This window comes from Anomaloglossus baeobatrachus, chromosome 5, assembly GCF_048569485.1.
Source record: "Anomaloglossus baeobatrachus isolate aAnoBae1 chromosome 5, aAnoBae1.hap1, whole genome shotgun sequence".
Lineage (NCBI taxonomy): Eukaryota > Metazoa > Chordata > Amphibia > Anura > Aromobatidae > Anomaloglossus > Anomaloglossus baeobatrachus.
In genome coordinates, this window is record NC_134357.1 from 565054186 (window position 1) to 565069700 (window position 15515).

General features: G+C 46.8%; 1 protein-coding gene across 1 annotated transcript in view; it reads right to left on the reverse strand.

Annotated features, from left to right (window-relative positions):
- LOC142313031 (uncharacterized) overlaps positions 1 to 15515 on the reverse strand; it is an 85232-nt gene that overhangs the window by 60349 nt on the left and 9368 nt on the right. The window contains exons 2-3 of the mRNA XM_075352017.1: positions 9516 to 9611; positions 9228 to 9318 (exon numbers count right to left, since the gene is read on the reverse strand). Of these exons, the coding sequence (XP_075208132.1) occupies positions 9228 to 9318; positions 9516 to 9611 (187 nt within the window). The remainder of the gene's footprint in view (positions 1 to 9227; positions 9319 to 9515; positions 9612 to 15515) is intronic.

The following is a 15515-nucleotide window of genomic DNA, read 5'->3' on the forward strand; positions in this document are numbered from 1 at the left end:
GGAGAAAGGGTTTAGGAATCATAGCTCTGTAATGCATAGCCTCCTCTTTTTCAAGGGACCAAAAGTAATTGGACAAGGGAATCTAAGGGCTGCAATTAACTCTGAAGGCATCTCCCTCGTTAACCTGTAATCAATGAAGTAGTTAAAAGGTCTGGGGTTGATTACAGGTGTGTGGTTTTGCATTTGGAAGCTGTTGCTGTGACCAGACAACATGCGGTCTAAGGAACTCTCAATTGAGGTGAAGCAGAACATCCTGAGGCTGAAAAAAAAGAAAAAATCCATCAGAGAGATAGCAGACATGCTTGGAGTAGCAAAATCAACAGTCGGGTACATTCTGAGAAAAAAGGAATTGACTGGTGAGCTTGGGAACTCAAAAAGGCCTGGGCGTCCACGGATGACAACAGTGGTGGATGATCGCCGCATACTTTCTTTGGTGAAGAAGAACCTGTTCACAACATCAACTGAAGTCCAGAACACTCTCAGTGAAGTAGGTGTATCTGTCTCTAAGTCAACAGTAAAGAGAAGACTCCATGAAAGTAAATACAAAGGGTTCACATCTAGATGCAAACCATTCATCAATTCCAAAAATAGACAGGCCAGAGTTAAATTTGCTGAAAAACACCTCATGAAGCCAGCTCAGTTCTGGAAAAGTATTCTATGGACAGATGAGACAAAGATCAACCTGTACCAGAATGATGGGAAGAAAAAGTTTGGAGAAGAAAGGGAACGGCACATGATCCAAGGCACACCACATCCTCTGTAAAACATGGTGGAGGCAACGTGATGGCATGGGCATGCATGGCTTTCAATGGCACTGGGTCACTTGTGTTTATTGATGACATAACAGCAGACAAGAGTAGCCGGATGAATTCTGAAGTGTACCGGGATATACTTTCAGCCCAGATTCAGCCAAATGCCACAAAGTTGATCGGACGGCGCTTCATAGTACAGATGGACAATGACTCCAAGCATACAGCCAAAGCTACCCAGGAGTTCATGAGTGCAAAAAAGTGGAACATTCTGCAATGGCCAAGTCAATCACCAGATCTTAACCCAATTGAGCATGCATTTCAGTTGCTCAAACCAGACTTAAGACGGAAAGACCCACAAACAAGCAAGACCTGAAGGCTGCGGCTGTAAAGGCCTGGCAAAGCATTAAGAAGGAGGAAACCCAGCGTTTGGTGATGTCCATGGGTTCCAGACTTAAGGCAGTGACTGCCTCCAAAGGATTCGCAACAAAATATTGAAAATAAAAATATTTTGTTTGGGTTTGGTTTATTTGTCCAATTACTTTTGACCTCCTAAAATGTGGAGTGTTTGTAAAGAAATGTGTACAATTCCTGCAATTTCTATCAGATATTTTTGTTCAAATCTTCAAATTAAACGTTACAATCTGCACTTGAATTCTGTTGTAGAGGTTTCATTTCAAATCCAATGTGGTGGCATGCAGAGCCCAACTCGCGAAAATTGTGTCACTGTCCAAATATTTCTGGACCTAACTGTATTATTTTTAAAAAAAAGTTAAATAATTTAAAAAATGGAGTGCGATCATCCCCAATTTTGATACCCAGCCACGATAAAGTCCGACAGCTGGTGGCTGGTATTCCCCGGCTGGAAAAACACATGAATGAAGAAAAGTTCAGCTTCCATAGAGTTTATTATTTTTTGCTATTTTTTATTTTTCTTTGGCACAAATAAATAGGCACATAAACAGTCAGGACAGAGTCATGACAGACGTCAGCGATGCGTTTTGAGTGATGCAACACTCTTAATCATGATAACTAACTGGTAACTGTATAAAATCACATATATATGGTAACATAACAGGTGCACCAAATTTATCAATTTTGATATGACTGTCACTTCATACTAAAATTCATTGTATGTACCGTATTTTTTGGACTATAAGACGCACCGGACTATAAGACGCACCCTGGTTTTAGAGGAGGAAAATAGGAAAATAAAACTTTAAGCAAAAAAATGTAGTCATGACACACTGTTATGGGGCGAGGATCTGCTGCTGATACTGTTATGGGGGTAATGTCCCCAAATTCTCTACTAAGGTACCCCATTCTGATAATGATCCTCCTGCCTTGTATATGATCCTGCTATAAACCCCCATCCTGCTCAAATACCCCTATCCTGCTCATATACCAGCATCCTGCTCATATTCCCCCATCCTGTTCATATACCCCCATCCTGTTCATATACCCCCATCCTGTTCATATACCCCATCCTGTTCATATACCCCCCATCCATCCTGCTCATATACCCCATCCTGTTCCTATACCCCCCATCCTGTTCATATATCCCCATCCTGTTCATATACCCCCCCATCCATCCTGCTCATATACCCCATCCTGTTCATATACCCCCATCCTCTTCATATACCAGCATCCTGCTCATATACTCCCATCCTGTTCATACACCCCATCCTGTTCATATACCCCCATCCTATTGATATACTCCCCATCCATCCTGCTCATATACTCCCATCCTGTTCATATACCCCCCATCCTGTTCATATACCCCCCATCCTGTTCATATACCCCAAATCCATCCTGTTCATATACCCCCATCCTGTTCATATACCCCCATCCTGTTCATACACCCCCATCCTGTTCATACACCCCCATCCTGTTCATATACCCCCCATCCATCCTGCTCATATACTCCCATCCTGCTATATGCCCCCATCGTGCTCATATACTATCCTGGTATATGGCCTGTATCCTATAGCACAGAGAAAAAAAATAAAAGTTTATACTCACCTTTTCCTCACTCCCTCCAGCACCGATCATCTTCCTCTCTGCGCCGCTGACCTGTGTGTGTGGAGCCGTTCCCCTGCAGCATCACGATGTCTTCCTGTCTGTGCCGATCAGCTGATCAGCACAGATCAGCTGACCGGCACAGACAGGAAGACATCGCCTGCTGCAGGGGGACGGCTCCACACACGGGGATGGGTGAGTGTACGGATTCACTGCTCCCCGCGCATATAGCCGCACATGATCACTCCAGGCTGTAGTTGCCAGGGGTGATCATGCGGACCGGCTGTTTATTATGCGCGCGTCACCGCTCGTCCTCCCGCCCACCTGTCAGTGCCGGCTTCTGTGCTGAGAGATGGGCGGGAGGATGGGCGTGCATATGTAATGAGCGGGCCCACGTGGTCACAGCAGGCTGCTACAGCCTGCTCGTGCCCCCGATGACCCGCTCCACCGCAGCACCCTCATTCCCGGCCGCAGCCCTATAGTCAGACCATAAGACGCACCCCCAACTTTCCCCCAACATTTGGGGGGAAAAAAGTGTGTCTTATGGTCCGAAAAATACGGTATATATGTGGTTTTATAGTTAGTGATATCATGATTAAGAGTGCTGCGAAACTCGAAACGCGTCGCTGCCGTCGGTTATGACTCTGTCCTGACTTATGTGCCTATTTATTTGTGCCAAAGAAAAATAAAAAATAGCAAAAAATAAGGAACTCTCTGTGGAAGCTGGACTTTTCTTCATTCATGGACTTGCTTTAGGCGTGGCAGCGACTTCTCAAAGGCTTTCTGGAGCATGGGACATTGATTGAACACTGTGAGCTGAGATTCTTTTTTATCTATTGGGAAAACCCATACTTATCGGGCCCCCCAAGCCTAAAAACAGCAACCTGCAGCCGCCCAGAATTGTCACATCCATTATATGCGACAATCCCAGAACTTTACCTGGCTCATCTCGATTGCCCTGGTGCGGCGGTAATAACAGCTCACAGGTGCCACCAAGATCTAGATTAGTAATAGATGGGTCTCATAGACGCCTCTCATTACTAATCTGAATGAAAAGAAAAATACTAACACCGAAAAAAAATCCTTTATTTGAAATAAAACAAACACTCTTCACCCCTTCATTAACCCCAAAAATACCCAGGTCCGAAGTAATCCAAACAATGTCCCACAACAATTTCACTCTGATTATTTGCGGTCAAAGCTGCAGTTTCTCACGGTCCTCCACCTGGGATAGCAGATCACCTGACCTCAGGTGACCTTTAATGAACTGAGTGACCTCAGGTGAAGTTACCTGCAATCACATGTAGAGGACCATGGGAACCTCCAGCTTTGACCGCAAATAATCTGAGTGATGTCGCAGCTCATAATGCAGCTCAGTCCCTTTCTGAGGCTCAGAGCAGGAGGTCACATTAGTTTTCTTTGTATTTTATTTCACATTAAAGTTTTTTTCAGCGTTTGTATTTCTTTCTTTTCACTTACAGATTATTAATGGGGTTATCTTAGATGCCTCCCATTACTAATCTAGGCCTAAATGGCAGCTGTGAGCTCTTAACTCTTTATTAACCCCGATTGTCTAATGGATGCGAGAATCTTGGGCGACTGCATGCTGTTATGGTTAGGCTGGGGTAGGCCTCATAACCATGGGCTTTTGCAGCCTGAAAATACCAGCTTCCAGCTGTCCCCTATATAATAGCTGGGTATCAAAATTGGGAAGGACCGCATGCCATTTTTTAAAATTATTTATTTAAAAAAAATAATAATAAAAAAAAATAAAACGCATGTGGTCGCTCTTATTTTGATACACAACCAAGATAAGTGCACGGCTGGAGGATGCAGCCTATAGCAGTATGCTTTATCTGCGCTGGGTATCATAATATATGAGGAGCCTATGCCAATTTTTTTTAATGTATTTTTACGGGTATGTATGTGTCTCTGATTGGTTGCAGACATGCTGTCCCCCGTTGGGCGGAGGAAGCAGTGAATATGTATGAAGGATAATGAGCGGCCCCAGAAGTAGCGTTAGAGCTGCACGGAGACTAAGCAAGTATAAAGCACTTGCTCCAATCTCCTATCCCTTCTACCACCATTTTAAAGCACCGGATTTTGATCCCTGAAGACTTATATGGGCACCGGTGTACGGTCAGATATCAAGGCCTGAACCAGGGTTTTTTTTTAACCCAGTTGGACCCAAAGATCCCTGGTATCTGTAAGTCCGCCTATCACTACCCATAACATTATATTTTTCAAGAAGTGCATCCAGGAATCTCTTAAATTTTTGTAGTGAATTAACCATTACAACATCATGTGGTAGAGAGTTCCTCAGTCTCACTGCTCTTACAGTAAAGAATCTGTGTCTGTGATTATGATTAAACCTCCTTTCCTCTAGACGTAGTAGATGCTCCCTTGTCCCCGTCGCAGGCCAAGGTGTAAAAAGATCATTATTGAGACCTCTGTACTGTCCCCTGATATATTTGTACACTGTAATAAGATCACCCCTAAACCTTAATTTTTCAATACTGAATAAGCTCATGTTTAATAACCTGTCTTAGTATTGAAGTCCACCCATTCCTTTAATAACCTTAATCGCTCTTCTCTGCACCCACTCTCGTTCAGCTATGTCCTTCTTTTACACCGAGGACCAAAATTGTACCCAGTATTCTAAGTGTGGTCGCACTAGTGACTTGTATGGAGGCAAACCTATGTCCTTGGCATGAGTATTTCCGCTTCTTTTAATGCATCCGATTATTTTATTAGGCTTGGCGGCAGCTGCCTGACACTGGTCAGTAAAGTTGACTTTGCCGTCCACCCATACACAGATTTTTTTTTCACTGCCCGTTTTAACCAACGTTTTACAATTCAGTATAGAATAATACATTTTATTTCCTCTGCCCAAGTGCATGACCTTACATTTATCCACATTAAACTTCAATTGCGTCAAGGTGGCCTAGGCACAAAACAGGGAAGAAGTGTTTCTGCACAGCTCCAACTCCTAAGGCTATACCCGCACTTTGCTTTTTTACCTGCTTTTTGCTGCTTTTTCAACTGCAGCTTTTTAATGCCAAAATGCATGCGTTCTGCTTTTCAAGCAAAGTCTATGGGAATTTGGGATTTCTTGTGCGCACTATGCTGTTCAAAACGCTGCGTTTTTGTGGCAGAAATTTGGGCAGGTAAAAAAACCAAAGTGCGCACATAGCATAAGCCCTATATGTTATGTTTTATTGGCTAAAACTGAGGCAAAACAAAATTCAAGGCTCTGTCTAATCTTTTGACTGCTTCTGCTGCTCAACCCTGCCTGGAAAACCTGCTGAGAAAACCAGGGGAGTGAATCTAATGCTGCATCAAAGCAGGTGACGCCGATATTGCAAAAAGTTTTTCTCCATGGGAGAGAGCCTGGGTGTCTCTACTACCCCCATACTGCACCCGGTTTAATGTCAAACTGAACAGTGCACACCATCTAACAGCAGAGGTGAGGCTGAGATCTCTGCGGCAGCGTCTCAGAGATACAATGCTGAGCGTGAGCTGTGAATAACAGGAAGATAGTGTCTGGGACTCTTCAGCACGGGAGACTCTGCTCTATGGTTCCAACACTCCCTCTCAGTGGTCAGGAAAATTAATAAAGGATCACATACCTGTGATATTAAGGAGGATTCTACCCTTCTTCCCAGGAGTCTAAATTGAAAAGTTTTGGAGCCAAAGAGGCCATTGTAAGGGTCCATAAGCTTCATAACATAACAGCACATACAGTATGTGCCTCACCTCTCCCGATATTTAGGGGCTCTACTGCCCCCTTGTGGCTATGAAAGAAGCTGTAATTGTTAAATTATATTTCATCATTTCTAAATGTCTCACATGTCAAATAAGATAGGAGCTAGTTAAACACTAAAAGCAAGCTACCATTCAACCCTGATGGGAAAAAAGATAGCAGGAAAAAGAAGCTGGCCCCCCTCAACCTTCTTCAACTCACTCCAAGACACTTGACGGTTTCTTCCTGAATACTAATTCCCCTCAAAAAGGAGATCTACTTACTCCAAGACAGACTTCCTCAAGAACTACCCCATTTATCCAATTGAAATTTAGGAGCCACACCTTTCATCATAGGACTAAGGGTAGGATTACACTTGCAAGAGACTCGAGAGTCTCTTGCATCGCATCACCCGGAACGGTCTGCCTCTTTCCAGGCGGAAGCGTCGCAGCTGCATAGAAATAGATGCAACTAACCTGCTCCTGTCGGGAGAGAGGCAGGCCGTCCCAGGTGATGCGATGCGAGATACGCTCGAGTCTCTTGCAAGTGTAATCCTACCCTAATGGAGAGGCCAGACCCTTGAGACAATTCCTTAAATCCAATTCTAAGTCTGAACTGGGTGCAAAAACCTAAAAAAACATCACTATGGGGAGATAAGGTATGCACACCTTATCTCTATTGGATATCAGCTATTGGATTTTTCAAGTCAGTATTCACACAGCAGTTTCTGCTATTTCATGTATTCCCCTTACATAGTCACTGGTGTGCATACCTTATCTCCCCATAGTGATGTTTTTTAGGTTTTTGCACCCAGTTCAGACTTAGAATGGTGTTCCAAACGTTATTCCTTATTTGTTAGTAGTTTTTCGTCTGTGAACCCTCCCCAACCACACCTATTGCCAATCCTTATCATACGCATAAATAGCCTGGGTCTCAGCTTCCCATACACGGTAAGTTTTTTAACTGCATGAGAGGACACACACAAGCTAGGGACCCCAGCGTAGAGAAATACTTTGGCGTAGTGTTGGGGGCTCTATTGCATTGATCAATTCAGTAGCTAAATTTCTCTTGATTCATATGTTCATGGCAGTAATGCAGATTCCATTTTTCACATTTTCACTCTTGCATATAGCTATTGGATTTTTAAAGTCAGTATTCACACAGCAGTTTCTGCTATTTCATGTATTCCCCTTACATAGTCACTGGTGTGCATACCTTATCTCCCCATGATTCCTTAAATCCAACCCACTCTAATGTCACTCCATCGCCGAGATCATCTGTACTCGAAGAGCTACATTCTTATCTTCAAAATTTATCAACAAAAGATGAATCATTTCAGAGGTTAAAACAACCTGCAGACCAGGAATCACTGCGATGCGTCAAGACATGAAACTCATTACAGACTGAGTGGATTCACTAGAAAAGGCCCAAGACGACACAGGTAATGATCTTCCTTATCATGCTGAAGCTCTCAGAGTTACTAATCATAACCTTGAGGATGTACACAACAGAGGAAGACATAATAATATCCTCTAGAGACGGCATTCCTGAATATGAGGGAAAGGAAGATCTCCAGAAAATCTAGACCCCATCCATCTTCAATAAAATTTTAGGCCTACCACATTCCAATAAAACCGTGCTCTTAGGCCAAAAGGATCCTTGGCACTTCGCAGAGATATTATATGTTGTATCCACAACGTTAAAAAATGAAAGAGGCCACTATGTCTAAAACATGAACTATGAAGAACCTGGAGTACAAAGGGACACCCTTCCATCTCTTGCTAGATCTTTCATAGATAACCTTGCAGAGGAGAGACATCTACCTCCCCTTATCTCTACCCTAAATGACTACCAGATTGCTTACCGTTGGGGTTTAGTTTCTCTCTCACCGCCAGAACAGAGGGAAGATCGGCTTCTTTAAGATCTTAGGATGACCTTTCCAACTTTTGCAAGATCTTGAACATTCCTCTTCCACATATCTCGGATTGGGAATTGGAGTCCTTATCACTTGCCCCACCTCCAATATGGCAGTCGTACAACAAGAAGCACAGGAGCCCAAATTTTACTACAGCTGCCTCCGAGACAGGACCCCTCATGAGAACTCATAATGTAATGCTTCTTTTCATTGAACTCCATGTGTTTAAATATGTTAGTGCGAGGATGCTATAATAACTTATAGTAAAATGTCATACAATAGCCAACAACATATAATAACAACTGGAAAGTTGCCAGGATATCTGTATTCTATACTACCATCCTCCCCCACATCTACCCCAGCGAGCAGCAAACTCTTTTCCATATTGTCTATGGATCTATATATTGTCAGCTGCTCATTTAGACACAGTACTAAGGCTCCCAAATGTCCAATGCGCTCAGATCTCACACAGCAATCTGCACCTCACACGGCTGCTCAAGGATTTTATATATGAGACTCGACAAATTAATTTGTACAGATTATGGATGACATTAAAGGTGGAAAAAGTTCTTCCTGATATTTTTTTTAAATGACAAAAAAAAACCTCGAAACGCATCATTTTATACCTGATGTGTTCATTCCACTATAAACTGCACATTCCCAGTGTCTAGGATGTACGGGAAACCTCTTACACCTTATTTTTAGGATACTAAGTTTTGTTCCTTCTTCTTAGTCCCACATTGTAGCAGCTGCTGAATGAGAAGAATCTGTGACTTCTCTGCATTTAGTGGTCACTACTCACCTGGGCGGTCATCTGTAGGAATCTCCTCTTTACTCCGCTCATCACCCCTCACATATGTCTCTGTAGTATTAATATGGGGCAGATCTTCCCCCTGAAACAAATATTGTAAAAGTCACAGACAGATGGAGAAGTCCCATCTATGATCAGCTCTAATCCTGCCATCTCCACCGCTCTCATTACACAAGTATAACACATATAATACTGGAGGATAAAACAAGACTGAGCACAAGACCTTCACAGCAGTCTACACATTATAGGGGGATTTCATGGCACCTTCTCTCCATCTACCTGATGATCCTGAGGAACATCGGGGTCTTCTTGTTTACAGTCCTGTGGGAGAAGAGGACGGGGACATCTCTCTGGTGTTGTCCTCTTACTGGATAGACCTGGAGGAGACACATACAGGGGCTGAATTCATTCCTTACATACAGATAATTATAGGCCGTGTGTATTTAGTCCTGTCTATTACCTGGTGATGTGAGGGGCTGGGGAACCTCCATCATGACGTCCTTGTACAGATCTCTGTGTTCTTCTAAATACTCCCACTCCTCCATGGAGAAATAGACGGTGACGTCCTGACACCTTATAGGAACCTGACACATACAATGATACCGTCACCCCCGATCCCTTCATAGCGTTACTGTATAATGTCCCAGCATTCCCAGCAGTGTCACCTCTCCAGTCAGCAGCTCAATCATCTTGTAGGTGAGTTCTAGGATCTTCTGGTCATTGATGTCCTCATGTATCGGGGGGTGAGGCCCCGTGATTGGGCTCAGGGGTCGTCCCCATCCCTCAGACACAGGGGCCTGACAGCGCTCACTAGAGGTCTTCTTCACTACTGTGTAATCCTGGTTATGGAGAGACACAGTAAGAAATCTCACTCCAGACATTTCCAGAGTCCTCACCTCTCCAGTTCTGTCCATCTGTTATTCCCATAGATAAGAATGATGTAATGTGACGTCATCAGAATCTCTCACCTCTCCAGTAAGCCGGAAGAGGATCTCTAGGGTGAGGTGTAATATCCTCTCCGCCATCTTGTCCCTGTCCATATCCATCCTTCACGGGGCAATCAGGAGAATTCTCTTCTATAGAGCGATTGTTCTCCCCCAGCATCTAATGTGTATGGAGCCTGAGCCCAGTAATGGGGAATCTCCACACACCTCCTCCTGCAGAGCCGCACACTAGATATATGGCTGCTCTGTGCTTCCAGGACCTGTGATGATGTCACATGGAGGGGAGGAGTCAGGGGTCACATGGTCAGCTCCTCAGCGTATGCAGGGCTCTGCTGTGCTGGGTGTCATGGTGCTGGATGAGGGGAAGAGGGGTTTACAGTGTGGATGTAGCAGAGCCGTGTGTTTACGAGGTTTACGGAGCAGAGCTGTGTGTGTACGAGGTGTACGAAGCGGAGCCTTATGTGTATGAGGTGTACAGAGCGGAGCCGTGTGTGTACGAGGTGTATATAGCAGAGCCGTGTGTGTACACGTGGTGTACGGAGCGGAGCCGTGTGTGTACGTGGTGTACGGAGCGGAGCCGTGTGTGTACGGAGCGGAGCCGTGTGTGTACGACGTGTATATAGCAGAGCCGTGTGTGTACGAGGTGTACGGAGCGGAGCCGTGTGTGTACGAGGTGTACGGAGGGGAGCCGTGTGTGTACGAGGTGTACGGAGCGGAGCCGTGTGTGTACTAGGTGTACGGAGCGGAGCCGTGTGTGTACGAGGTGTACAGAGCGGAGCCGTGTGTGTACGAGGTGTACGGAGCGGAGCCGTGTGTGTACGAGGTGTACGGAGCGGAGCCGTGTGTGTACGAGGTGTACGGAGCAGAGCCGTGTGTGTACGAGGTGTACGGAGCAGAGCCGTGTGTGTACGAGGTGTACGGAGCGGAGCCGTGTGTGTACGAGGTGTACGGAGCGGAGCCGTGTGTGTACGACGTGTATATAGCAGAGCCGTGTGTGTACGAGGTGTACGGAGCGGAGCCGTGTATGTACTAGGTGTACGGAGCGGAGCCGTGTGTGTACGAGGTGTACGGAGCGGAGCCGTGTGTGTACGAGGTGTACGGAGCGGAGCCGTGTGTGTACGAGGTGTACGGAGCGGAGCCGTGTATGTACTAGGTGTACGGAGCGGAGCCATGTATGTACGAGGTGTACGGAGGGGAGCTGTGTGTGTATAACGTGTACAGAGCGGGAAGCAAATAATGAAGACATAAATGGTAAAAAGTTCTTGTCAGGTGAGATTTGTAGCGCCCTGGAAAACCAGGTAAATGTACATGTAGGCCCCCGCACAACACCTATCCCACGAAGGTTTAAACCAGCTGACCTGAAACCCTAGTCACCCCCCTCAGGGAAGGATGGACACACCAGTGGGTGGGACCAGGAGGATAGGGAACGCCCACCTAGGGGTCTGGAGAGCCCGGGGTGGGAAAACAGTCAGTTTAGTGATAGTTGAAGTTTGGAGTGGAGGTGCAAGCTGACAGGTGCCAGGATCGGTTCCCTGACACCTTGGCTAGGTGGCAGATGGTAGCCAGAGTCTGCAGAAGACGGGAAAACAGCTGCGGAGATCCGAGGTGGACAGGGTTGGAGCCCGCCAGTACCGACACCGGAGAACCGACCCGGAAACCGTGTGCACAGAAGGAGTACTCGGACCCTGAAGCTAGGACCGGCACCGACGGCCTAGCTAATTAACCAATTGAGGGCAGGATTTTAGGTCCTGTCCCAACCCAAGTCCCGAAAAGTAGACAACCACCCACAGAGAGGGATAGGGCAACCGCCAGGTCCCATAGAGCCCGAGGGTCAGCGTCAGACGGGCACGGCTCCCAACCAAAGGACCGGTTTCACACCGGGAAGTCCTACCTACAACACACTGAGTGCAGAGGAGAGAGACTTTGACTAACAACCCGGGTGTGGGATCAGATACACCCGTCTGCGGCAACCAGCCACCATCGCCTTGGTTTACCACAGGACTTATGTGCTTTATTCGACCGTGAGTAACATGCCTGGCCGGGTGCGCCGGCCCCTGCACTCACTATCCTCAGCGTAGAGACACTGGACCCTGGGACATCCATCCCTACCCACGGAGGGGTTAACATCCAGCTGCTAGCCCAACGTCCCCGGGAGCCCCGCAACGGCAGCGGTGGTGCTACATCTCACCACACACCGTGGGTGGCGTCACAGACATTTTACAACCAATCCCGTATAAATACATCCCCTTTTATTCAGAGTGTCCGCACGAACCCCGGGTCCGGAGAACCCCTTGAGGCGCACCGTAGATCCGGATCCGAGCAGCAGCTGCTGGCACGGGGGCGGCACAGATTCAGCCATCATTATTATAAATAGGGGTTTAGATATAAAGCTGCATGAAGCGTTATCTGTATAACTACAGTTACCAAGTGCTATTGGCTGTGTGGAGGATGTGGAAACACTGAATAAGGCCTCTTTCACATGTACGTGCCTCCGGTTTGTGTTTGGCAGTTTTCTCACGTACCGGAGACATGTACACACGTAGACCTATGTATTTCTATGGTTTTGGACACACGTATTTGCGCACACGGAACGTGTCCATTCCGTATATACGTGTGTCCGTGTGTTTCTCACGCCGATATGTCCGTTTTCTGCATCACGGGTGTCACACGGAACGTAAACATGTCACACGTAATGCAAACGGACCACACGGATGTGTTCCGTGTGACACGCACCGGAGAGAAGACATGTGTCTGTGAGGAAAAAAACAAAACTTTACTCACCTTCTCCTGCCCTGCAGTCTCTGCCGCTGCTGTCACTTGCTGCCGACTGCCGCTCACTATGCTAACTGAATATTCACTTCACTGCGGCCGGAAGCAGCAGCAGCGGGGAGTCGGCAGGATCGGAGACCGAAGATCAGCACCACGGACAGCGACGCCAGGGACAGGTGAGGAGAAAGTTCCCATTCTCCGTGTCTTATGTCGGATAACACACGGAGAACACACGTGTGCCATAAACACGGGTCACGGAGGGCAAAACGCACCTCTGACACGTCCGTGAAAAACGTGCGTGGTTTTTCACGAACTTGTGAAAGAGGCCTAAGAGGGAGCAGATTCTGAGGAAAATGTGGAGAGGGGGAATAGGCAAGAGTTAGATTACTGATGTTATAGATTTTGCACTAAATCATACATAAGCAACAATGTTGTGTGTACTGAAGAAATCATCCAGCCCTTTTTTAAAAGCTGTTATAGTATCTGCCATTACTACCTCTGTGGTAGGGCATTCCACAGTCTGACTGCTCTAACTGTAAAGAACCCTTTCCTATTTAGCTGCCGGAATCGCTTTTCTTCCACTCGCAGTGAGTGCCCCCTGGTCTTTAATATTGCCTTTGGAAGGAATAAGTCATGTGCAAGTCCTTTGTATTGACCAAACATTTATTTATACATATAAGGCCTCTTTCACACGTCCGTGTCTCCGGTCCGTGTTTGGTTCGTTTCCTCACGTATCGGAAACACGGGCATACGTAGACCCATTAAAATCAATGGGTCTGCGCTCACGTGCGTATTCTGCCATGGACCGTGTGTATGTGTGGAGCATATGTGTGTCCATGTGCTCCACACGTAGACATGTCCGTTTTTCTACAGCATCACTGGTGTCACACGGAACTCAAATGGACCACACGGATGTGTTCCGTGTGACACGCACCAGAGAAAACACACGTGTTTGTAAAAAAAATAACAAAACTTTACTCACCTTCTGCAGCCCTGCGGTCTCTGCCGTTGCTGTCACTTGCTTCTGACCGCCACTCATTATTCACTTCACTACGGCCGGAAGCAGCAGCAGCGGGGAGTCGGCAGGACCGAAGACCGAAGATCAGCACCACGGACAGCAACTCCAGGGACAGGTGAGCAGAAAGTTCCCGTTCTCCGTGTGTTATCACGGATAACACACGGAAAACACACGTGTGCCATAAAACCGGCACACGGAGGACAATACGCACCTTTGACACATTGAAAAATGTGCGTGATTTTCACGGACGTGTGAAAGAGGACTAAATGAGACCTCCTCTCAGACGTATTTTTTCGAAGCTAAACAAATCCAACTTTCTCCAATCACCCTCCACGACAGCACAACAGGAGGATGACTCCCCGTCCTAACAGGGACAGGAAACACAGAGAGGTTAAAAGGTCCCTCCCCGCCCTCATCTCCAGTGTTTTTCCTGTCCCCATCGGGTATGAAGAGGTTATCCTGTGGTGCTCCGTGGCCGGTGATCGGAGTTACCTGAAGCTGGAAACGGGCAGCTGAGGTCGCGGTTCTGCCTTCTCCTCCTCTGTAGCTTCCATCTTGTTATGATTCAGGACCCCCCACTCTTCCTGCACCTCCGGGTAAAGCAGAGTGGTGTACGAACCAGAGGCCTCTCTGAACTCTCCAGTTTTCCCTCCTCCCTCTCAGCCAGCGAGCATTGGGGAGCATCGGAAGTGACTGCAGTCGTCACTTCCGGTTTCGGTTCCTGGCCTGTGTGCATGCACGGTGATGCGTTCCAGGCCGGAACGCACAGGGATTCACTGTATGCGTGCTCTGGTGTGACGGTATTCGCCTCTCTGGGTGCGTTCCACCTTGGAGTGTATGCCACGGATCACACGGCTATCTGGGTGCGCACCTCGGGCCTACCCATACCAACCTCCTCTCGGGGGAGGAGCCAACATCCTGGTGGTGCTACGCTGGAGGCCCAGCCAGAAGACACCTCCAGGTAGGACAAAATTACCCTGCACTATGCAGAGTGAACCGTCTTCCCGCTCTGCATCTGTGGAGCCCAGCGTCATCCCGTGCCAGTGAGCCCTGTAATGAGTGGGGGAGGGTCAGTATGCCTGCTCTTCATATTCCCATTCCTGTATATTTGAGCAGTGTGTGGATTCTCCTCTCTTGGGGCAGGTATCTGAGTACCTTATTTACTCCCCCTTAGGGGCACAAATTGCCCACACCGAAAAAGGAGAAGCCCACGAGCAGGAAATGTTCCATATGTGCAAAAAAGCTTCCTTCTTCACATAAGAAAAAACTTTGCCAACCATGCACAGATAAAATTATCAAGGAGGAACAGCCATCCTTATTGGAAGAGATTAAAGGGCTCCCATGGTTTCCTTCTCCCAATCTCTACACCCCTCTGCCCCAACTCCAAAAAAAACAGAAGCAACCCCTCAGAGAGGAATCAGACTCAGTAGAGAATCCTGCGACGAGGATGAGTCATTCTCAGCCCTAGAGTCCCACTCTGAGAGGAAAAAAATATTACTTTTCTTCTGAGGATATGGATCAAATCAAATCAAATCTTTATTTTTTATA